Source organism: Streptopelia decaocto (genome assembly GCF_964273445.1).
Source record: "Streptopelia decaocto genome assembly, chromosome: 5".
In the NCBI taxonomy this organism is placed as follows: Eukaryota; Metazoa; Chordata; class Aves; order Columbiformes; family Columbidae; genus Streptopelia; species Streptopelia decaocto.
The window spans coordinates 8,020,623-8,045,157 of NC_138659.1; the positions used below are offsets into that span (position 1 = coordinate 8,020,623).

Genomic DNA, 24,535 nt, shown 5'->3' on the forward strand with positions numbered 1-24,535 from the left:
CATGGACAGTAACATTTAATATCCAAAAGCGGGCTTTTTGTATCTCGTTCCAAACACGTTATGCTTAGTTTTAGAATTAGGTCTACCTAATTTACACCACATTACACTAAATATTTATCAGCAGCTTTCTGATACATGACACCTACCCACCACCCCCAAACTAGAGCAGAGGTTTACAGCCTCTGATCTGTGGGTGACTGAGAGAAGGAAAAGATCCATGGGGTCATTTTCCAGGCCTTCATAAAACTAAGAAAATAGGTCTGTAGGCTCAAATCCACAGACAGGCTGTCTGCTTCTCAACTAGAAAATATTGCAAGAACCTAACAGCCAATAATCCGGAACAGCAATGCCATAGAAATGGGGCCTTTGGATGGTGTGATTGCACAGCACAGAGGGGGTGCTAAACTTGACATCTGCACAGAGTCTTCTCCTGCAGCTGGCTGGGGGAATATGGCCAAGGAACAGCTCACATACCACTTCACACCCAGACACTCCTTCTGTTCACCGCACCCTTCCATGTCCTGTTTTTAGCAAGCACCATGCAGCAGGATCTGTGTCTTTAGTAGTTCTTTACATGGCATTGAACCCACAGTGGACAATCGGTAGGTAACAACAACAGTCAATAATCAGTAAATAACAAAAAGATAATCATGATTGCCATTTTACCTCTCCCTGACATGTGCTGGTGAGGTACGACATGAAAAATGTGATCTGCCATAGCAGGCAGGTCTTGTGCTCTTTGTACATCTCAGCATGGGGCAGATGGGACATTTCTTCTCTCAACTATTTTCAAACAGTTGGCAGCTCATTCCTGAGAAGCCACCAAATCCGTTAATGTCTGAGGCATCCAGGAGCCTCTTTGTGTTAGGTTTTGGTACGGTGCCTAGCACAATGAAGCCTGAATGACGACTGGGGTCCTGAGGCTGAACTACAGTACAAATAAATAATGTCAATGAAAAGCAATCATTCACACTGGAAGACTTGCCTGAGCAGGTCTAGTGAGAGATTTTGGGATTCCCTTCCCCATGAGAAAACAACTCATCTCCTTAACAATCATATAGAAAATAGCTCTGAGTCTCCATCTCTGGAAGATAAGGGGCTGTGGCAGGGTAGCAAGTTGGTGTCATAAGATGTGCAACCAAAATTGAAAGGTGAGCTGAGTTCACTGATGGTTTCCACTCTGGGAAGCAGCATGAGTCATGTACCTTTGTTTTCTCTCTCCCTCCCCAGTCTCTGGATCCAGACCCCAGCAGCCAGTGTAGGAGACAATGCTTTGGGCCAGACTTGACTTCATGAGTTTCAGAAATGCCCTTAGGGCCCCTCCAAACACAGGGGAGAGGTGAGAGCCAGGGAGATGTCTGGAACGATGGAAAGGTGCGGTGGACTTATTTACACACAAACCAACAAAGTAATTTTAAAGGAAACTTGCTTTCCCAACAGATGACCCCTTGACTAGAGGGGATTATGGTTTTGTGCTAGAGAGAAGCAACAACTGCAAGATGGTACTGCTAACCAAAAAAATCACAGAAACTCAGAGGGTCCTACTACCACATCTGGATCACACTCCGGAAGCCTCCTCTTCCCCTTCTCTCTCTTTTCTCATTCCCACTGCTTTTAACACCAAGAAAGTTTCACATTTAGGCATAGGTTTTGGCTGTTGTGGGAAGCACGTGGTTTCTGAGGACCCCATCTCTGCTCTAGCTGAGCCTCCTCTGGGTTTGAGACAGCAGGTCTGTGTAAATTTTGGATCTCAGGAACCTGGGGTATGAGTCTTTCTCCATCAGGCTGTGCACCTTCCCCTGAGCTTGATCAAAGCAAGAGAGGGAGGGCTCCTGCATGTTTCTTCTTGTCAGCTCCCGTGTCTGGAAGTCTATGTTCACCTGGGAAGAGTAGCAGAAGAGAGTTTGGTACCAAGTGACCAGTTTACCTGCTTCAAATGGCACATTTCATCTCAGACGTGGCTGTAGAAGCAGCAAAAGGACCGAGCTCCTACCCTCACCTGTGCCTGAACAGCCCCCCAAACTCTGATGTATTTAGCAATCCAGTGTTACAAATCCTGTCCCAAGTTTGGAAAAGTTTAACTAGTTTTGTAGTGATCTGAGCACTTTTGAAATCAAAGTACTTTTGTTCAGGCTCTTAAGCATCTTCTAAAAATACTGACTCAGCCTAACCTCTCTCCTGTCGACTAAAATTTCTCTATTCACTTTATTCTTCACTACATGCCTAATATAAGGGTGAATGAACTTTTAGCTGGGTTTAAAATCTTAGTATATTCTTATTAAATGCTTTTAAACTCTTGCTGTTATAAAATAAATTGTTTGATTTTTCCCATAACAGCTTCATGTTACAATATCCCAAGCAAGGACTTGAAAAAATAAACCACCCTCATGTTATGACTGCTGTTTGTTTGCAAAGCCAACAACATAAGTTCTCCTGTTTTCTTTCCCTAGCAAAGCAGTCAGTATTTGTTAGGGTTACTGTTAAAAACCTGGCTGGAAAGATGCTATCTGTTGTTATTAACCCAGCGTCCAAACTTAAAGGAGTCTAGAATGTGAAGCAGTCTGCCTCCACTCAGGCGACAGCAATATAGATTAGCTTTCTGTGTAACATAAGGGTCATTTCACATTCTAGTACTCCAAAATAAGAACAACAGAACCAAAATTTAGGAAAGACCCCATCCAACCTGCGCTCATGTGTCTACTCCAGATTCAGTCCTGGAAAATCTCACCCAGCTTCATGAATAACAGCAGGAAGATGCTCACTGAGGATGAGGGGGATTGAAGCATGCCTTGAGATGCCCACACCACTGGGTGTAAATCTGTGTGCTCCTCAGTGGCCCCGCAAGAGCCTTCCTAGCTCAAAGATGGAGCAAAAAGAGCCCTTTTAGGGGGACCCACTTGCAGGCACCTGTATCGTGACAAGCACCTGTGCAATCTCTCAGAAGGACCACCTTGGTATAGCAGGTGCAGTGAGCACCCTCCTGGCCACATTATGAACAAAATAACACAACGCAGCATCATGATGCAGGATCTGACGGTCCCATCAGCCTGTCAGAACTTAGAAGAGGACTTAACAATTCTAGGCTTAGGGTTGTGACTGCACTTTTTGTTCGGCTCTGAGTTATTGCTCGCATCTTTTAGGAGGTCTAATTGAGTTGGGAGTTAGTCAGCAGATAAACCCTCCTCCCTGGAGAGTCAACAAGTTAGTCATTCGTGGGATGCTCTTATACAAAATGTCCTGTGAGAAACGAGACCAAAAGCCTTGGGGATTGATAGTAAATGAGAGAAGTGGGGTGAAACACTCCTAGGAAGCTCATAGTAGTTAGGAAATGTAGGTTGTAGTTACTAGCGAACTCACTGGTTGTGACTAATAGTATCGTCAAAGTAGTTGCCCTCACCACGGGATGAGTCACCGTGAGCAGAGCCAGCTGTAGCAAGCAGGATGGCATTCCCGTCCTCCTCACCCTCACCTCACCATCACCTCTGGGAGGGGAGGGAGGGCTCCCCAGGTCCCAGCATCCCACAGGGATGCTCTGTCTGCCCAGGGTGCCGGCCGACCCACCTCTCGAGGAGCCTGCACGTCGATGAACTCCTCAAAGATCCGCTGAGCCTTGGAGGCCAGCTTGGCCGCTGAGCGGGTCTTCTTGAAGTCCTCGCAGGCCAGCCAGAACTCCAGGTTTTCCTCGCTGAACTCCGTCTTCAGGAAAGCACGGAAAGCAGCCAGCCCATCTGCAAGGGAGACACAGGCAGTCACAAGGGGAGGAGAAAGAGGACATCCCTCCATCCACCCCTGTCTACCAAAGGCCATTTGATGTTTCTCCCAAGCTCTGTGATCCCAGGACATGTCCATCACTTACACTAATACATCAGCTGGATTCTTATGAGCTGTCACAAAGCCAAGCATCATTCGCTACTGCTCTGAAGAAGCATTTTGCCAGCTAACATGGCAAAAGGCTTTCTTTGGGATTGGGCCACTTAACCTTTGAAAAGTTCCTCCTGAAAACAGCAGGCTTTAACAACAGGGTGTCTTTGCCACAGCATCTTGTGTGTCTTAATGCAGCACTTTGTCTCATCTGTCACTAAGACAAACCCTTAATAGAACATAGTGTCTGTGGACTTGCCTCCCATGTTTTCTGTCACTTTGCTTTATTGCCTTGTGACATATTTTTAGTTCTTATTTAAACAGCGGAAGGATCTTGGGGAGTCTAACTGTTACAGCTACAATAAAGGGGAGAGGGAAAGGACGTGGCATAATTACTACTTGTCTAGTCAGTAGTAAAAGTGCTCTTATCACTTGTTAATGCTTAGCGATTGTGACATTTCAGTAATGTAACCTGAGTCAGCCAGGGCAGATTAGAAATACGGAAAGATTCATTAGGCAATCTGTGTCCTCTTAAACTCTTGCCTGGGCATATTTATGGACACAGCTATTGTTTTTTATTTCCTTTCCCTGAATGGCACCAGCAGAGTTGAAGCAGCTGAAGGTTTCACACATGCCCTTTCTCCTTCCTTTAGATTAGGGATAAATTCGGGTCCTGGGTTTTTTTGTTTTTTTTCTTCCAGTAACATGTTTCTAACTTTACCAGGTCTTTTTCTATAGTGTCTGAACTTTAGTAGTTCATGACTGGAAACCTACTGAGTCAGCATCAGCTGCTTCCAAGCAAGTGTCTAAAAATATTGATGGAACCGGGAATGCACTCAGCAAGGTCAGACTTGCCCAAAAGATGAGGGAGCAAGTGCATGTGTGTGCAGCAGGGACAGACAAAGACCAAGGGGGATTTGTAGGACTTGAACTTCTCCAACACTGAGAGCTGTGGGCTCCACCTCCCCCCTTTCTGGTGTGGGATATCTCAGCAGTGCTGTCTTCCCTCCTTCCTCCCGTGGCTGGCGGTGCAGGAGCAGGGATGGAGCCCAAGGGGCAATGCTTGATCCTTGGTGTGCTTATTCTCACATGTCACCAGCAGCCCCAGGCCCACTGGGGATAGGGCCTGGCCATGTCACAGGATCCACCACAAACTCCCTTACAGCTTTGTCCTTGTTTTCTTGCCTTCACCAAGTATGTAAGGAGAAAGCAGCAGGAATGTAACACTGCCATTTTTCTCCCTTGTGTATCCCAATCTTATTCCAGCTTGTTTCTGGTAGTAACTTAGGATGTGGAGATATTTTTCAGTTCCTCAGCCTGAAGAAACAGCTTCAGGTGTCGAACAGCAACTAACAATCCTATTTTTGGCTGCGCAGAAGTCAGTGGAGATGTCTGACTTGTGACTGCCCAGATTTTCCAAGGGAAAGGCAGAAAATATATTGGGCCAGACTGGACCAAACTACAGGCTAAACGATCTGTATTTCTCAAAGCTGGTTTGCTAAGGGGGTCTGCACTGCTGTCTGCTCCATCAGTGCGTGGCACTGCAAAGAGGACTGCAACTGGCAACTAAATTGGGTTCATCCTATCTCAGCTACGCTTGCTTCTTCTGTCAGCACCAGGAAACAGCTTTATCACACCAGCTCATCCTGCCACTTAATTAACACATTTACAGGAGAAAATCAGGGTTTCAGACTGATACTGTGTACAAAACTAGGCTTTTTGTTCATGAGCACTATAGAGCAATTAACAGGGTAAATTGTGCATTCAAGACAGGAGTAATGAGGTGACATTAGCCCCAGAGAAGACTGCAGAGCAGAGAGTGCCAAGTCATCTCTGGGAGCAGGGTACCTGTCAGAGTCACACTGCCCATGGCTGTTCTGGGCATCTCTGTGGATAGATAAATACAGTGAATGAGACACATTTAAAGGCTGCTCCCCTTCTTGAAATCTAGGAGACGGAACAATTTTCCAAAACCTGTGGCCCCCTTAATGCCTATAGAATTCACAGGGCCCCTGTGGGAGCAAGTGGAGGACTTGAGAACAGAGCAGGGAGCCTTTGCAGGAGGAAAAGGAGAGGACATAGGAGCAAGCTGACAGGTTTCAGAAAGAAGAAAGTACAAAAGAGAAAAAGCAGCAGTTCCCTCAGATGTGTGTCGTTTTATATATTATCAGTTCCTAAGATGTTTGATGTTAAACACACTGCTATGACTATAGAACCTCTGCTGTTTATACTTGCAGGGGTCTTGCTCCTCTCCCTCTGTCCTGGTCTTTTTCTCCCCCCTTTTCCTCTACAACAGCTCCAGAGCCTCAGCACTGACAGAGGATCACTTGCAGAAATAGCAGCTTTGCATGGCAAATATCTGCAAAATATAATATCTGCTAAGAGATGGGGACTTCATGATTGATGAGCTAAGAAAGGTGTTTGCAGCCACAGCAGGTCCCTCCTGGGACCAGGAGGTTTCCCTATGCTCTGCCTCCTGTTCTCATGTCAATCAGCTCCTTTTTATCTTGAAGTACGTTTAGACAGCAGATAGATAACTAATAGTGTCTGGCTGTTCTCCATTTCTTTATATATCCCTGTTGTGCCCTCCTCACAGCCTTTGAGGAGCTGGAAATGATGAGGCTGGACCTGGGAGGACCTTTCAGAGGAGGCCTCGGATGCAGGAGAAGTCATCCTTGACTCGAGGCTGCCTGGCTCTCCACAGATTTCATCTTTAGCCTTTGAATGCCTGCCAACATTTACAGCTGTGCCTGGCAGACAGAGTTTAGAGATGGGAGCCCAGATGACTGCGCAGTAGTAAATCGCTGCTTACAAGTTTATCATGGAACAATGACAAAACTAATTGAAAGGGCAGAAGGGCAATTAAGTATGGAGACTGCCACCATCTAAGCTAGAATTTTACCTGGATGTTGACTTTAAACTCCTCCTGCGCAAGGCAGCTATCAAGGAAGCATCGCTCATGGATGACCAGCATTTCAAAGCTCATCCCACTCAACCAGACAGCTTTTTTTGCAGGGGCAACCAGCACTGGACTGCAGTGTGATATGAGCAGGAGAGCATCACCTACTGGGTCATCCTCCTGAAATATCATGGAAGATGGCTGGAGCACCTGAGAAGTACAATATTTAGGGGATGCTTTACAGAAAAAGCAAGAAATTAAAAGCAGGATTAGAAGCCTTCAGATGCAGCAGCACAAGATATCTCTAACATGTAGTCTAAAGGCATGGCCATTCAAGAAGATAGATGTATTGGTATAGATGCACAGTCCTTCAAGACAACTGTTGGATACTTATTCAGGAATTTGACCCAAGAGCATTGAGCCTTGCATGAAGCAAAAGGAGTAAATCAGTGTGATAGAGCAAGTAGGGTGAAGGCAAAGAAATGGAGGGTCAATTTGAAAGAGAAGTAGAAGACATTTGATTTTTACTTTTGCACTGAAAATGTAGCTTCAAAATACCCTGCTCTCCATTCAAACAGACCAAGGAAATGGACAAGAGGATTGTCAAGAAGGGTTGTGCAAGTATTTGTGCATTATCCCACCCCGAGATCTTGCCATACAGACATAAGCCTGCACGTCACCTGTGAATTAGACAATGACAAGAATTTGTGCTTTATAGATGGGGACTGCCAGGTGGATCAAAGACTATGTGAAGACTGGGACTCAGGTGGTCCTGACATCCCATTCAAATGTTGTCCTTCAGGCCATGGAGAGTGGATCCTTTCCAGCAAGAAGGGCTGTGGAGGAAGGGACTGAACTGACGAGCACACAACACAACACTGGTCTTAACTAAGGCAGGCTTTAGCAACATGAGGAAGAGCTGAGATTAGTGGCTTAATAACCAAGCATTAGGCACTGTTGGAGTAAGAAAGCAATCAACAATCATATATTTAATGCATGCATTTCATGTCATCAGGGTAATCAGCAGTTCATGTAGGAAAAAAAAAGGCAGAATCCTTACAGCTGGTAGATCAGCTCTCTGGAACATGCTGGGTCCAGGGCTGAAGAGACAAGGCCACGATGCTCTGTATAGCATATGTACCTGCTCTCACTGCTGCTGAGCATTGCTTTGGTGGATGTTAGCTGCCTGTCACCAGCACAACACTAATGCTAGTGTTATGCTGGCTTAGAAAGAACCAGGAGTAGGTTGCGATATTCCTGTGCTGTGTAGGAAGAGGGGCAATGTGGAGACAACAGAAGGAGAAGGAGGACAACAAAGTTTGTGCAGAAGAGCAAACTGATCACAAAACATGGTGGAGGGGGGAGGGAAAAAAAAACAAACCACAACACCCTTGAGCTAAAAATGGAAATTCAATGCAAAGGTTTTCTGTGTTGGATGCTTCATTGAAAAGTGACTAAGGGCTGAGGACAGACTGTCCTGCTGGATTCTGGACAAATGACAGACCATGTGTCCAGCCCCGCAAGGGATGCAGAATGAGACATGCCATTGCTTATATTTCCCTCCAGCAGCCTGTCAAAAGAAATCTCCATCTGGCTGACCAGCCTGTACCTCCTGGGCATGAGTACAGAGGGGAGATTACTCCTCTGTTACTCACATGCAAGCACACACACACAGTGGACCACGCAGAGCTCTGCTGCCCTGGGAGCCATTCTTAATCCACACTGGCACAAAATGGGAAGAGATGCCAAAATCTAGCATGTTAAAACCACTGCTTTTGCTCCCTGAGCACCCAAGGAAGCATGCTACATACGATCTGTCTCTTGCTCTCTCAAGTCCCTGTTGCAAAGTAGGATCAAACTCCTCTCTCCTGTTGCTTGCTGTGATCAGAAGTCCTGACTCGAGGGCACACGGCTGCGGTGTGCTTGGGTGTCTTACAGCAAGCTCACATGAGGCTCCTGTTGTAAAAAGGGAGATCAACTGGCTGACCCCATGGGTACAAATTTATTTGCGTCCCTCATTAGCAAAAACATATAGGATATAATTGAACTGACCTATACATCTGGGGCTGTTGATGAAAGGGACCTGAGCAACATCCTACCATACTGGCTCAGGTTGTCCAGATTGGTGGTGGATGCCCCATCCCTGGAGACATCCCAGGCCAGGCTGGACGGGGCTCTGAGCAACCTGAGCTGGTGGAGATGTCCCTGCTCATGGCAGCAGGTTGGACTGGATGAGCTTTGACAGTCCCTTCCAACCTAAACTGTTCTATGATTCTACGATTCCGCATTGGTTACTCCAGGAGAACTAGGCTGAGGGATGCTGAGGTCCCAGTGCCAGTGCAGAAGGAAGGTGGGGATGTGACAGAGAGTGCCTTTCTGCCCTACCTACTCATGATCTCTTCCTAATGTCAACACAAATTATTCTTTAAATGACTGGGGAGTTAATCTAAATCAGACCACTCTACACAGGGGACCCAGCCTGGAAGTCTCTGGTGACCTGCAACTGCCTCAAAACGCAGGGATTTTCAATAGTCCACTCAAGATGCTGCCAGAAGTAGCATATCAGGATCAAACATTACCCACAGAGATCATTCATTAAAACAATGGGGGGAGTGAGGGAAGGGAGGGCTGCACACAAGGCCATCAGACTTTGAGGGTTATTTGACAAAAACAAGCAAAGTTACCCTCTCCATAGAATCTGTATAATGCATAATACCTGTTCAGGTCATCTCCTTTTGGAGACTCAGGAAAATAGGAAATGGAAGTGCACAAGCTGTTTGCATTTCCCGTAAAGAGCACTGCAGCCCTGCAATCCTCCTCCATGTAACAGGGCAGCCTGCTCACCTTGGCACTTCAGAGAGACTTTTAGGGAGCTCTGATCCACTCTCTTGCTCCTTGGAGCTCTTTTTTGCACCTATCCAGCCCCTTGCAACATCACCCACAAAGACTGCCCCATTTTCAGCTGCTACATCCAGCTCCCGAGTCCTGTTTGAGCACTCTGGGTTTTTTGGTTTTTTGTTTGGTTGATTGGTTGTTTTTCCTAAAGAACAGGTTGGCTGTAAGGGACCCAAAACCACCATCACATCTGACCACAGCAGAAAGCACCACTCAGCCCCCTGAAATCAGCATCACAATCCCCCTTCCAAAATAGATGAACTGTCCACCTAGTGAAGAAAGAGTTTATGACAGATGCACCAAGCAGAAGTGATCTACCTGCTGATGCTGTGAGCCCCAGGGGGAAAACCTCCCCGAGCCCAGCTGGAGCTGAGCCCATGTCCCCAGGCAGGAATTCAGATTTTCCCTGGCTAATATTGTTCACCTGGGCAGTCACGGAGAGATCAGACTGAGGCAGTTCTGTCTTCTCTTTGAACTAGAAGTAGAATATTAGCTGGCAGCTTCATTACAGATGCAGGCAGGCCGGGCACTGCTTTTCTTACTCTCAAATTTTGGTCAGATAAGGCACAAGACTGCCTTTACCTGTCTAATATCAGCACATCTCTAACAGCAAAAATGCAACTGTCTTTTGTTCTGCTTTCATAGCGGATATTTGGCAATTCTTCCGTGTTTTGGATATAAGTATACATAAGCAAAAAAATTTTACAACATAATTCCTTTTATGGATATTTGCTCTTTTTTTTATTTTTTTTTTTTTTAAACCGGCTTAATTAAAATAACACTTCTGTTTCAACAGGGCTTTTTGTGTTTCCATCATTATAACCCTTGGCTGCCAGGCTAGCAATTCCAGAACCTTCAGGTGCAGAGCAGTTGTAATATATTCCTCTAGAATGCAGTTTATTAAACAACAATTTTTTCTTGTCACTGATCACTAGGCAATGTCACTGTGACTGCTGATAAGAAAAGATTAATTTAAATTTTAAAGATCACCTTCTGTTGCTATTAGGAACTGAATATTTTTCTTCAGGTGCCAGCGAGTTATCAGAATTACTTTCCATTCTAAAGATAGGAAAAATTCTGATAAGTCATTTATCACCCTCTAAGGCTAATTTATTAATAAAAACAGACAATCTTGTGGAGGATGTTGGGCAAAATAATTGAACTAAGGTTTGATGGAGCACTCACAGCAGTCAACTGAAGAGGGAACAGTGTGTATAGTGTCAGCACATAGATGCATAAAATCACTGGCTTTTGTAACCAAAGCACTTTTGCTGCAGTCTGTATCTAATCAAGAAAATTTCGACTTTTACAGTGGTGAAGGAGGAACAGGGGCTCGAGTACAGAATTGTAACTCTGATGTGAATATCCTATCCTCTCCCATCCCCAGGCAACCTATAGTCTCTTTGATGCATTTTTCCCTTCTTGTTTTGAATTTCCACAATAGAAATGTTCCCTTTTAGCCATACCCAGCTACACCATTTTTTTTTTCCTACTGGCTGCAAAAGCAATGATCTCAACAAGATACTGCTGCTAAAATTATATATTGCTTTTGCTGCCTTGGACAGCCAGCCTGTTTAAAGTTGTCACTTAATTCCCTGCCAAAACTGTTGTCATCTCAGTAGAAATCCAGCAAAATTACACTTTATTTTAAATAATAATATAATACTACACTTATGTTAAAATATAAGTGTGGAAAAACCTGAATCTCTAAGAAAGCCAGACAGTTCCTTATTGCGATAAAATAGTTCACCGCCCACATTGACTTATCCCCAACCTTGACTTGCTCTTGTTTTATTCTCCAATAGAAACACATTCATGAACCTATACTGTGAATTTCGCCGTCTTGTTTATAATTTCTCAGCATGAAAACGTTGGTGAGGCAGAATAATATTTTCTGAACAGAACTGATACGACTGATCTATTAAATGGAGTGAGATGCGCTGATTATATGTTTGCATAAGGTTTCCGGATGTGAAATTTTCGAGTTTGCACTGGTAACTGTAAATTAGAGCCTGCTAGGGGCCACCACGCATGATTTCTTTGCTATAGAGTGAGTTGTTCAAGGTTATTGAACCACACAGGGTGTTGTGCTTTGACGCAGTGGAGCTGCACAGCAGCTCAGAAGAGCAGCTGGAGGGAGAGGCAAACAAGCCAGTGTGGTGGGTCTCAGGGGGCTTTAGCAAGCTGAGAACCTGTCATTTGCTTGTGTGGAAAGATGGGACCCCGAGGCACACGCCAAAGGATGGTACAGTACACATGGTGACAGCCTTGGGGTCCTGCCTGCAGTGCATCCCCAGGAACTGGAGAAGGTCAGACCTTGGGCTGATGGCTTCACCAGTTGTGATCATCCAGACAAGAGGAAACCCACAAAGGGAACCCACAGAAACTCATGCCCTCGCCTTTTAATCAGAGAAACCCTGCCTATAAATCACAGAATCATAGAATCATTTTGGTTGGAAAAGACACTCAACATCAAGTCCAACTGTTAATCGGACACTGGCACTAAACCATGTTCCTAAGAACCTCATCTCTTGTCTGTTAAACCCCGCCCAGGGATGGTGACTCCACCACTGCCCTGGGCAGCCTCTTTTAATGCCTGACAGCCCTTTCCGGAAATAAATTTTTCCTAATATCCAATCTAAACTTCCCCTGGTGCAACTTGAGGCCGTTTCTTCTCGTCCTATCACTTTTTACTTGGGAGAAGAGACAACATGCCCCTGGCTCCAAGCTCCTTCCAGGCAGTTCAGAGATCAGAAGGTCTCCCCTCAGCTCCTGTTCTCCAGGCTGAACCCCTCAGGTCCCTCAGCCACTCCCACCACACTTGTGCTCCAGACCCTTTACCAGCTTAGTTGGCTTTTTCTGAACTCGCTCCAGCACCTCAAGGGCTTCCTTGTTCCGAGGGGCCCAAAACTGACCCCAGGATTCAAGGTGTGACCATTGCCCAGCGGGCAGTAAGCACCTACCCAAGGGACCATTGCTGGGCTATGCAACACATACTTTGTTTGCAACCAGTATTAAGGGTATAAGGCCAAAAAAAAAAAGAATATAATTTGATCTGTACTCACATTTATGGGACAAAAGGACATCAAAAGAGTCTGCCCATCTTGTTGCTTCTTCTGTTGACAGTCTTCTGTAAAGAAAGGAAGAGGTGAGTTACAGACAGCCGTTGGCTGCTGAGCCCCTCCGAGGCTGTTTGACAAGGACACCGAGGAAGGCTGGATTCTTCTCACCTAACTTTGGAGGTTTACAATATAGAGGTCTCCAGGTGAGCAAGTCACCCTGGGCTCCCTTTTGAGTCAGTGAGGAGATACCAAGGGAGTTGAGTCTTCATCTCACATCCCCAGGTAGGCAGGTAAAATAGGCCAGATGAATCACACTCAAAAAGGGACCAATTTTTCCTCATTTACTCTAAGTAGAAGCCCAGGGAACAAGTTCAGATGTCGACATTTACACTGTAAAAGCCAAAAAGTCAAGCAAAATGAAACCCACCCCTACAGAAGCATTTATTTCTCTTTTCTGACTCTCAGAGCAAGGTCAGAGTCCTAACTCAGATGTAAGCAGTGACTTGTGATTGGATGAGTCCCATCCCACTCATCACAAATCAGGACTTTGGATTCTCTGAAGCATCTACCTTAAGCACTGTGCAAACTAACACAGGACTTTTTGGTAGCATTTAACAGCAAGGCTTAGCTAAAGAGGACTGTGACCTGAAATTGCTGGTCACCTCTTTCACTGAGTCAACTGCTCAGATTTTGATTCGTGATGAACAGCAGGGTAAATCACATCCTCAAATATATGCAGACATGTCCCACCTACAGCAGCGGGGACCGATAATCCAGGTGTTTTCCGAGGCTGTTTCCGCTGTATCAGCACTGGTTTGTTTTCCTCCTTCCTTGTGGCTAAAAGAACTACTCGAAGCTTACACAAAGTACAACAAAAGGAAAATAACACTAGAGGGGGTAGTGGGCAGGGAGGAGAAGGACAAAAATGGGGTCAGGGTGGGATGCTGCAGCTATACTCACTTCAAAGCCCGGTTGGGCTTGTCCGGAAGAATAGCTGTGAAATCATTATATGAGTCTGATTTGTGAGACAGGCAGCCCAGGCGAGTCCTCATCCCTCTGTTCCTGTGGTCGAGGTGGGGGAGCAGGGGTGTGAGCAGGGGAAAACCAAAGAACATGATGATTATAAGTTTAGCCACAGTGGCAAAAAAATAAAAACAAACCAAAAGCAAAAAAAAAAAAAAAAAAAAAAAAAATTAAGCCACCTTCAGTGGCTCTGTGCCTCAGACTTGTGTCCTCGGTTCCCTCATCTGTGAGAGGGACATCAAAATATCTCCAGGAAGATGGCAAGCAGACACTAAGGATGGACACAGGCCCAGGCTCACCCACAGCAATCACTCAGCTGCTCTGGCTGGCAAAAAACGGGTTTTTAAGGCTGCGCTTTGGGATGGTTTCTTGGAAAGACCTGCTCTGGTCTGGTGTGGGAGGAGAGCAATGGGCAGCAAGACGAGAAATCAGTGACCACGACCCAGCAGCACCAAAACCAGCACAAATATCAGGGCTTGAGGGCAGGAGGAAGAAGAGAAGGAGCAAGGCAACCTGCAAGGTGCTGCAGAGCCATGAGACCCCAGCCAGGATGAATCCCAAGCAGCTTCTTTAGACTCGAGGTTACATAAGCAAACTAAAACTGCCTGTCTCCTGGCAGGCTTACCCAGGCAGAAAAATGGCTTTATTGCTTTTTTTCCTCTAAATTTCAAAGCAGCCCCAGAGCCTTCACTTCTCTCACCAGCCCCTCGTGTCCTTCCTAGTCCCTTCCCGGGAGAGCTGGCCCGTCCGCAGCATCCTTCTTTACATAGCCCTGGGATGGGGAGGAACACAAAAGGAGAGGGAAATGCCACACACACATGCATTATATGGGACTGGCATAACCTCCTCTCAAAAATCTATAGGTACCAGTTAATGGTTTTACATGGTTTCAAGAATGGCATAGCCTGCAATTTACCTCCCCAGCTCAAGGGCATCTCTTCTACAAGATTCCCCAGACAGCAAACAAGGCCATTCTCTTCTCCAGACCGTGGCGGGGAGAATTTAGCAACCCAGTCTGTACTTCTCAGCTGCTGGACCCACTTCCGAGCTGGAGAAAGCCCCTCTCCCAGCCCTGCTGCCAAACCGATACCAAGCACTTTCTGTGACTGCAGGGGGAAGCACAGTATTTTTCCCTTCCATATGTAATTCTTGCAGAATACTTCAGCACCAGCGACGGAGCCAATCTGTAGCACGCCTGTTTCCCCCTTCTCCTCCCGCCCTTCAGAGAGTTTCTATTATTGCACATTCCAATGTAATCTTAAAGCAAATTAAATGTTAATTAAATGCAATGAGTGTCTCCCTGGTGCAGCACAGGCAGCTTGCAGCATTTAACATGCACAAAAGCCTGTAGATCTTTAGTTGCATGATTTGTTGCACAAGCTCAAAATATTGACCCCTGCCCGGTGGTCTCGAGATGCCACACTACATAAACTCCAAATATTGGTGCAGAAATCCTGTGTGCAAAGGGTCACATTCATGGCTGAGTGTGCTGGACTTGCTGTGCACAAACTGACACCGAATCCACTATAGGATCTTCCCAGTAGCTTTCCTGATACCTCCTACCCCCAACCCTTCTCTTCCCTGCGCTGTTTGTTCTAACAATCTCACGAATTTCTCAGCAAGAGGTGTGACATGCATTACCGCAATGCTGCTCAGATTTCTCCTCTGATGCCTGAGATCAAGGGACTGCAGCAAAGAATCAGAGCGTACGGGGAACAGAGATGCTGTGCCATGAGCAAGGAGCTCGTCTCTCACTTAACAGCCATCTCTAGGTGGGGACTTCCAAGACAGGACACAAGAAAAAGAGAAGGAAAGAAAGTGGTTCCACAGGAGGTGGAGAGGCAAGGGAAGGGCAGGAGGGAAGAGGGGACACTTGAGGCTTGCTGGACGAGGTAGACAGCGACAGGATGGGCAGGGGTGAGGGATGCATCACGTCTTTTCGGTTACCTCCGTGGGATCAGTAAGGCAGCCATTCAGGCATCCAGTTATAGTTAACCCTTGAACTGGCTGGCTTGGGCAGCAGTCGGGGCTGTTTGCAGTAGGCAGGAGTGCGGGAAGGAGGGATTTACTGTTTCATGTCCTGGCACTTAAAAATATATCAAAGAATCCTCTGAAGAAAAAATAAAAAAAAAAAAGGAGGGCCAGTTGTTCTCAACCCATTTGATCCTTGCCTCCTAGCGTGGAAGGTCGATTTTTCAACGGTAGACGTTCACAGTTGAGGGATGATCACAGAGGAGACACAGCATTTCCTTCTAAGACCAGGGCCGCAGGTTAAGTCCAGCTTCAGCTCTAAAGTGGTTTGGGTTTGGCGTCACAGCTCACCACGGAGCAGCGGGAGCTGGCATTATCGCACTCATCATTCAACACCTCTGAAGATCTCTCCTCAACAGGCAGAGCTCCAGGCTGACCTCACTAGGGAAGTCCAAACTACCTCTTGTCCCTGTCCCTCCAGGTCATGGCTGATGTTACTGGCCAGGCATCATGGAAAAGGCTGGCACTGCAAACAAAACAACAGGAGGACTTCACGCGTCTGCAGATGCTGGTCCTTTCACTATCACAGGCTCAAGCGCTCACACAAAAATAACTCAAAGAAAGCATCTCCTCTTTGGAGAAGCCACCAAGGAGATGCAGAGTCTGCAAAGGGGAGGGAAGGAGGGTGGGAGGGAAGGAGGGTGGGAGGGAGGGTTGGCACACAGGCAGCTGGGTGAACAAATCTCACATCAGAGAGTGAAGGTGAGGTCCACCAGCCAGGAGAATGATGGGACAGAGAGCAGAACTGCATAGCAAGCAAAGGGCAAAGGTTTATTTGCCAGGATGAAGCCAAGCCCCAAGTAATCTCCGTGTCCCCTTGGCCAGAGGGGACAACTGAGGAGGAGATGAAGGAACTGATGGGAGTAGAGACAGTGTGCGAAGGAGCCAGGACCCTGCTCTGCCAAGGCCTGGGGAGATCCCAGAGCTTGGGCTGCCCATCGCAACATCCCTTTTAAAACCTGATTAAATTAAAAAAAAAAAAAAAAAAAAAAAGCACAAAGCCTCTTCTCCCAACTAAATTAATGGAACTGGGATTGCACTACATGCCAGTGAGTGCATTTCCTTAATCCCTACCCTGACCGGCTGCTTCCATGTGCTTTAACTGAAATCAATCCTTGTAATTCCTTAAACCCCTTTAAATTTCCTCATTAACAGCCTCACCCGCATGTGGGGCCACAGCACATGAGTTCCTGGAGTCCAGCAGCCCCTATTCCTCTGTCCCTCTGCTGCTCCAAAGCGAGGGCTGGGAGCAGAGCCGGGTGCCCTCCAGCAGCCTGGTTTTTGGGGTACCATTATGAAACAAGCCTCCTGCTTGCCCCCGCTCCCTCCCCCTCACCAGCCCCCGCAACAACACCCTGCAGGGCTGAGCAGGCTGAGCACCCAACTTCCCCGTGATCCCAAAGTCTGTGTGACTTCATGGATGCCAAGACCCCTATTTCCTGTGAAGGCAATCCCACTGCTAGGCTGACATCCCCATGGATATCTCCTCTGATTGCAAATAAACCCAGTCAGTTATGAGTTTAGAAATATAATCTGTGGCCTCTAGTAAAGGCATCCTGGTAGGGGTCCAAGGTGAGGGTTTTTTGCCTCCCGCTCCATCATTCATCCTGCTCCCCCCTGCTGTGAAAGGACCCTGGTCAAGGAGAATTGCCAGTCTCATCATGGATGTGTTTTGGGGGTTTCTCCTTGAGAGACTGAAAGGGAGGGGTGTGACTATGACATTCAGGTTATCAAACCACCCCAGGAGACTACCTGAGCAAGGAGAAAGAAGCCACCCCAATAGCAAAAATTAGCAGCACAATGGTAAAAAATAAATAAATAAATAAATAAATAAATATAAAAAAAAGGAGATCTTAGGGGCTTTGAGAGATTCTGACCATCCACATGCAGAGAAAGCCAGCAAAACCTGAGCAGAGAGGCACTGCAGACAGACAGACAGACAGACAGACACAGAGGAAAACAATACTCACTGCCTGTGACCCGTCCTCTCCAACGGTGTGTCCGTGCCGGCAGCGTGGCCAGCGAGGCTCTGGGGAGAGAGCAGAGCGGTCTTCTCCAGCGACAGCCCCCTGCCCGGGCTGGAAGTCACACTTGGACACCCCTCCCCTTCCCACCTCTCTGCTGGCAGCAGCAGCGCAGCTCCGAGCAGCTCCCTCGCATCCAGCAAAACCCTCAACCCGGCTGTGCTGCCAGCTCTGCCGAAGAGCTCACCCCATCAGCACATCTCTCTGCATCCCCTCCTCGCCCACCTGGCAGCCAAACCGCGGTTTCAATCCCCCGTTGGAGATGGGCGGTGGATGCCAAAGGCTGGCAGGGAGCATCTGGGGGTGGGGATGGGGGGATGCCTGCGAAAGCGCTCACTGTTGTCGCCCGCGGTAAATTGGAATAAAGCATCTGCCTGCGCCGGTTTAATCGGCTCCTCTGAGGTTTAGAGAAGGTTGCTGCCCTCAGATTGTCAAGAGTTGCCACAGACAGAAGGGATGAGAGAGTTTAATTAAAGGGCCCCAGTGACAGTATGGCCAAATAAAATTGTTAACAGGCAAGGGAGCACCTAATTGCAGGGCATGGGATGATGGAAGAAAAAAAAATCCACCTGGCAAGTCGGTGATGTGACTGACCCCTTTCACCCATCCCCCCCTTCCCTCGGTGTGCTCGCCCCATGGTACAGGCGCCCCCTCCCTTTTCTCTCCTGCACCCACACCTCCATCCTCCAGAGAATGTAAACGGGGTGCACAGTGCACCCCATTGACTTGAACAACACCTGAACCTGCGGCACAGGCACAGTGGAGCTGGAGCACAGCCCCCAAGCTCCGGGCTTAGCTCAGCCACTGGTGACAACATCTGGGGGTCACACAGGCACTAACATGGGTCACTGACTCGCCGAGGGCTCAAGCCATGGGATCTACATTGCTTTTTTGATTCTGACAAAGTTTAATAATAATAATAATAATAATAATAATCCTCTGCAGTTAAGCAAGTCACTGCCTTTTTCCTGCAAACTTGTAGTCACCTGCCTCTCCTCTGCTAAAACATTGCCAGGCCTGGCATCCCAGTGCTACTAACAGAAATCACGTCCTGAGATAGCACATTACCACCAGGCAACATCCCTGGGGAAAGACAGAGTCCTGCGGAACTAACTACAAGAACACAGGGATTAGCAGCACTGCAGCAATGATCCCAGCTCTCCATCATCTTGGATCCCCTCCCTCGTAGCTCAACGTGGCAAGGAAATATTTGCCTTGTTCTCATCCTCCCATCGCAAAGCCCAGGTCATCCTGACTCAGATTAATGATGACTCTGGTTATCAGAAGACAAGCACTGCAAAAATGCCAGGGCTGATAGAATCTCCTCTCAGCCAAGGTCAAAGGTTGAGGTTCATCTTATGCCTCTGGTACAACAGGCTGGTTTGTTCCAGTTAAATAACGGTCAGCTTCAGCCCTTGCCCCAAACCTAAGACAAATTTAATCCAACATCACCAAGGGTTTAAATTTGAACATGTCATTTTTCTTTTAATGCATTTCTGCACTTCCATGTTCTCTCCGGGCAACCACAGGAAGAACATTTTCATAATCTTTCCAGGACACACACAGACATTGAAGGGTGGGGGAGGTCAACCAAACATTCAATCAACAAAGCTCTGGATAATTCTGGTCCATTATTCAGATACCTGCACTTCACTGCAGCCTCAAACAGATCAAAAACCCTGATCAGCTAAGTCTGGATGGAGTAGATCAGAGGACCACATGAGCACTCCCAACTCCTCCTTCTACTTTTACACCAGTTTTATATATTGTCATCTCATAGCCATCACCAGTATGGACAGAGACCCCAGTTCCTATTTCTCCGGTATGTCAGCACACCCTTCTCATTACCTCAGTGAGATCCTGGAGCATCCCACAAATGATTCTGAACATCAACAGTTTTTTAATTCTAGTTTCCTGGACCAGGTGTGAGTTAACAGAGAACAAAAATAAGTCAGTTGTGTTGACACAGGCACTACGGGAAATGTAATTAAATTGTGGATAAAGAGAATTATATTTTTACAGGGTAATATTTTAGAAAGCTTCTGTGCAGTAGAAAAGGTTTAGAGCAAATTCCTTCTAAAATAGCCCTCCTGCTTCTGATTACTCTGTAGTTTCTATTTAAAAGCTTTTAATAAAATAACTCATTTTGATATTAGGCTTGAATCCTATCCAAAATTTCAAATCTCTCCAAGAAATACTTTAAAGCAATTTCCTCATGACCTGTTAACAGCATATACACAAGCAGTGAACATGTGTAGCATTGGGAGCGCTGCCTGTCACTGGACAGGGTGGAAGGGAATTTGCCAGCCTTTTCCTGGGACATTAACCTTCTCTCCACCATCTCCAGGTCCTTTTCACCTTCCATATTGTTTTAACTGCCTCCCTGCATATTTCATGTGTTTTGTCTATTGATGACTTCCATCCCTGGAGGGGTTTAAAAGACTCATAGATGAGGTTCTTATAGGCATGGTTGAGTGCCAGAGTTAGGTTATTGTTGTACTCTATAATCTTGAGGGTCTTTTCCAACCTAAATGATTCTATTATTTGAGTGTTGTTTTACCCCAAAACTCCTTCTGGACCAAAACCACCTCCACTAGTTTCACTTGGTCCCAGTTTCTGCCACCCAACTGCTATATAAAATTGCACGGCCTGATGACATCTGTTCCTCCAGCACAGCTGCCCTCACAAACATCCATCTCGACCAGGACAGCAGCTCTGGCTGATAGTCATGAGGCTTCTGACTCTCCAGATCCAGGGAAGTTCCTCCTGGGGCTGGTAGCTGGTGACCCTTCACCATTTGGAGCTGGAAAATCAGAAGATGCCTTCACTGACTAACTCATTTGCTTGGCTGACATCTCCACTGGGTTTGGCTTAAATAAACTCCTTCACCTTGACATTTCAGCAGACTTCTCCCCATCTTCTCACTCTTGCTCTCTTTTCCTCGGGGGTTTGCTGCCGCTCTGGGATTCCATTCTTTTATGCTTAATGAGCCATCAAGCCAAGCCTGCCGCTGTCGCTTCCACTTCTCATTTTCTGACTCCGTGGCCTTGTCATATTTACAGTAATCCATGCCACAAGGGCTTTGAACTTCTTTGGGCTTGCATTCACTCTTACTTTGCCACTTGTCCTGGGTCTGTGCCAGCGTCTCTCTTTTCTAGTACGGTGCTGCAAGGAGCATGTTGGAGGGTGTGCTTCACAGCTTGCTGGTCCAACAGATTTTTCCCTAGCACCAAGAAAGTGCTTTTTCAGCCTGCTGGGATGTTTGGCAGCAACATCCCCCCAGCTGAAGTCATCCTTTGGTATGTTTTCATGAGATCCTGTTGTCTCTGTGATCTCTCTGGAGGATGCTCGGTGATGCAGGCTCTGGGACTGCAAAATGCCAATGGCATGAGGCCGGCTGCCTCCCACAGTAGCCGCTGGTTTGGGAATTAAGGTGACTTCCATGCTGCCAAGCCTGCCTTTGCCTCAACCACAACCCTGTAGCCATGGGCCACTTCTGCTGTGACACAAGGGGGACTTTTTCCTTCCAGTCTTCCAGTAAAAAACAAACCTGGAGTGACCATCCTGGAGTGACCATCCTAGCAAATCTCCTACAGCACAAAGCGTCATTTGATCTCCTCCAACACATAGTCATTCAACATATATCCAGAATCCAGACTGGTACCTATATGGGCCCAACTCCAAGGTAATTCAAATTAGTAATTAATTTCTCTCCGGAGATTGCTATTCTCCACCACTACATGCAATTAAAGCTGGAAGAAGACTGTTAGTAGCTGACATCCGACAAGCAGCGCTCTGCCGGCTGTGCCAGGCTGCCTGGGGAAAACACACTTGGTCCAGCACAAGGTGACTGTCTTGGCAGGAAGGAATTACAACTGACATGGACAGCTTCCCAAACTGCAAAACAAATCAGACTTGTCTGACTTGGGAAGAGAACCATGAGAACAGCTATGTCTTCTACAAAAAAAGGAGCTCCAGTAACATCAGGAAATATCCACAGATGTAGCTTAGAATGCTTATAAGGGGTTAATTTTTTTTATTCACCTTCAACATCAAGTCATTCTCCACATCAGGCCAGGCAAGCAGGAAATCCTGAAAGGTGAAACAAGGAGAGCTTGAGTTTCAGGGTAGGTGAGGAAACCAAGCAGCTGATATACTGGTCGGAGGTGTGATAAAAGCAGCCACTTCATGTGCTAACAAGGCAGGGCAGGAGACACCCGCTGAGTTGAACTCCCCTTGAAGACAAAAGGCTGCATTTAAAAATAAAAATGAGTTACATAAAGTGCGATCCACAGTTCTGTCTCCGGCTTAGCTCCAGAGCATGGCAGCTATTTAAATTCTCCCCCGTGTCAATGATAGAGGTGTCTCCTGGACACATTTGTGGCTGCAGCAGAACAGCATCTGCTCCGAGATGGCTCCTGGCCCCAGCCTGCACGTTCCTGACTCCCTCCCCAATTCCTCAAGGCAAGTAGGATGCCAAACCAACAGCATAGCAGCGTGGAAGGCTCCAGGCTGAGAGGGGCAGCTTCTCCCCTATAAAGCATTTTATTGCCATTTCCTAATTGTTCTCGGAGGAAATGTGTTCCCGTGCCCAGGAGCAGTTACACGTGTGCGTTGTCGAGGACGCTGTGAGCGCAGAGCAGGGAGGCAGAAAGGATTGGAGCTGACACCGAGCTGCTCTGTGCAGCCTTGGAGCCCTCCCAGCTTTCAGCATCGCTGCTGCTGTCAATATGGCAGCGTCTGTAATGCAGTCGGTGTGTACGGCTGGGAAGCCGAGACAGATCCACCCCGACAGACAGATTTCCAAAAAGATCTCCTGCCACAGATGCTCTGTCCTGCGTATGTTTTGACTGAGCTTGAGACAGGTCAGGTAGCGAGACTTGCTGATGGATCGGGTTCATTTTCTGCTGAGATATCTTTCCAGGTGATTGCAAGCAGCCTGCATTTTGCAAGCTGAACACTCTGCAAACTAGCTGCTTACTGAGTGTTAGAAGCCAGCCCCAGGATCTCAGGGTTGCAGCCACAAATCCATTTATGACAGACAAGGTCTATGCTTCTCTGCTCTTATCACTGCTATTTCAAAGGCTCAGTCTTACAGGGCATCCAGGTCCCACAGCAAGGATTTACTGGGGCTATTAACCCCTATACAGACACACAACGTGGCACTGGGAGGTCATTCCCACTGCAGCAAAACACCCGAACACGTGCTTAACTTCAAACATGTGAGCGGTTGAATGGATGTTTGTACGATGAAATACACAGTTAACCGCATCAGTGAGCTGGGATTTCTCTTGCATCTCTGGAGGCTACTGCCCTAGCCTTAATTAAAACATAAATGAAGTGAGTTAGATGGGCTCATCCTCTTTCTCCAGCAGATGGTGGCTCTTTAATAAAAAAAATGTCTGTTGCATCCAGCACCAATCTCTCTCTTGGGAGACAGGCCTGTAATCATTGCCCGTGCCCTGCCAGCCTGGATGGAGATGCACATTGAGCTCTGCCAACGCCTGCACCAGTCAAGCCCTAAGGATGGGGCAACATGGCCAAAGCCACATGGACGATCTGCAGGGCATGATGCTGGGCTTGTCTTGCCCGTGCTGCTTTGGAGGAGCCTGAGGCTGCAGGATCAAGTGAGTCTTGGAGAAGAGCAGCACAACAGGACAGTAAAAGCAAAGCCCTGTATGCAACTTGCATGCTCCCCAGATGGAGGAATGCGACTGCGTTCCTCTGCGGTTGAGTGCAGCGATAATCAGCACAATGCTAGCACGACAGGTCCCTTCTGTGTCTTAGCTGTGCCAAATTACCAGCTTATTCCACATTAAACAGCAAAAAGATGGCCCTTGCTTCTGCAGGGATCTCCACAGTCTCACAGGGCTGCAGGAAAATGAGTGCCCTCAAGTCAGTCCCCAGTTTTTCCCCCAAAGAACGCACATACTCCTGCCATCTGCAAGGTTTTGCTCCATCCTGTGCTCAGTGCAGTTCGCTTGCCTCCAATACATTCTCCTTTCGCTCCAATTAATCTTATTTTTAACTAGTTCAGCCCCAGCGTTCAGCCTGGATGTTAGTCATAATGTCACAGATACCCAAATATTCAAAGGAAATACAATCCAGCATTTTAAAATAACAACAATAGCAAAGAAGGGGGGTGGAGAGAAGGAAATGAAAAGATGGTAAGATCTCAGAGCTGCAGGCACCAGCACTGACTGATGTTTTTTCCCAGCATCAAAGGCCCACCGCTAATCCGATTGAAACGGAGATCACCCAGGACCAGTCCTGCTCCTGTATCAGCCCAGCCAGGGCCAGGCTGGGATTAATGCAAGAAATACCCTGCTCTCTTTCCCCGCCTGCTAATTAGAAGTGGTGCCTGCAGCCCTCTGACCATTCCTAAGGTGCCACAGAAAGATTAACACACTGGGAGAAGTGCTGCTGTGACATTAGTAGGGGTGACATCTGAGCAGCACCCTTCCCCTCCCGCTTTGCCTGCAGAGCCATCCTTCCCCCCAGCAAACTGGGGCAGGGGTGAGTAACAATCCCTCCCCTGGGGCCTCCTAGCCAAGCAGAGGACCACAGGACCTTTCATCACCCACCAAGGCACTTCTGGCTCTTACCTGTCTTGCAGCTGGCAGCAGGGTGGTGACTACGTGGCTTTTGGTACTTGATGGACATGGCTGGTTGGAACCTTGAGGAACAGTGTCTGCAGGCTCACGGTGCATTGGGAAGGGGAAAGGACCCAGCCTGGCTAT

General features: G+C 47.2%; 1 protein-coding gene across 2 annotated transcripts; it reads right to left on the reverse strand.

Annotated features, from left to right (window-relative positions):
* Positions 1 to 1,648: 1,648 nt before the first annotated feature.
* LOC309440421 (regulator of G-protein signaling 8) lies at positions 1,649 to 24,505 on the reverse strand (the record flags this gene model as incomplete). 2 transcript variants are annotated; one of them, XM_082054051.1, is made up of 6 exons in its annotated part: positions 1,649 to 1,880; positions 3,562 to 3,728; positions 12,721 to 12,785; positions 13,678 to 13,779; positions 17,742 to 17,800; positions 24,401 to 24,505. In XM_082054051.1, 6 exons carry the CDS (start codon positions 24,503 to 24,505, stop codon positions 1,698 to 1,700), a joined length of 681 nt encoding a protein of 226 aa, XP_081910177.1. In that variant the 3' UTR covers positions 1,649 to 1,697. The 2 variants fall into 2 exon arrangements, with proteins under 2 accessions (XP_081910177.1, XP_081910178.1); XM_082054052.1 differs by lacking the exons at positions 17,742 to 17,800; positions 24,401 to 24,505 and adding an exon at positions 15,688 to 16,072.
* Between the last annotated feature and the right edge of the window lie 30 nt (positions 24,506 to 24,535).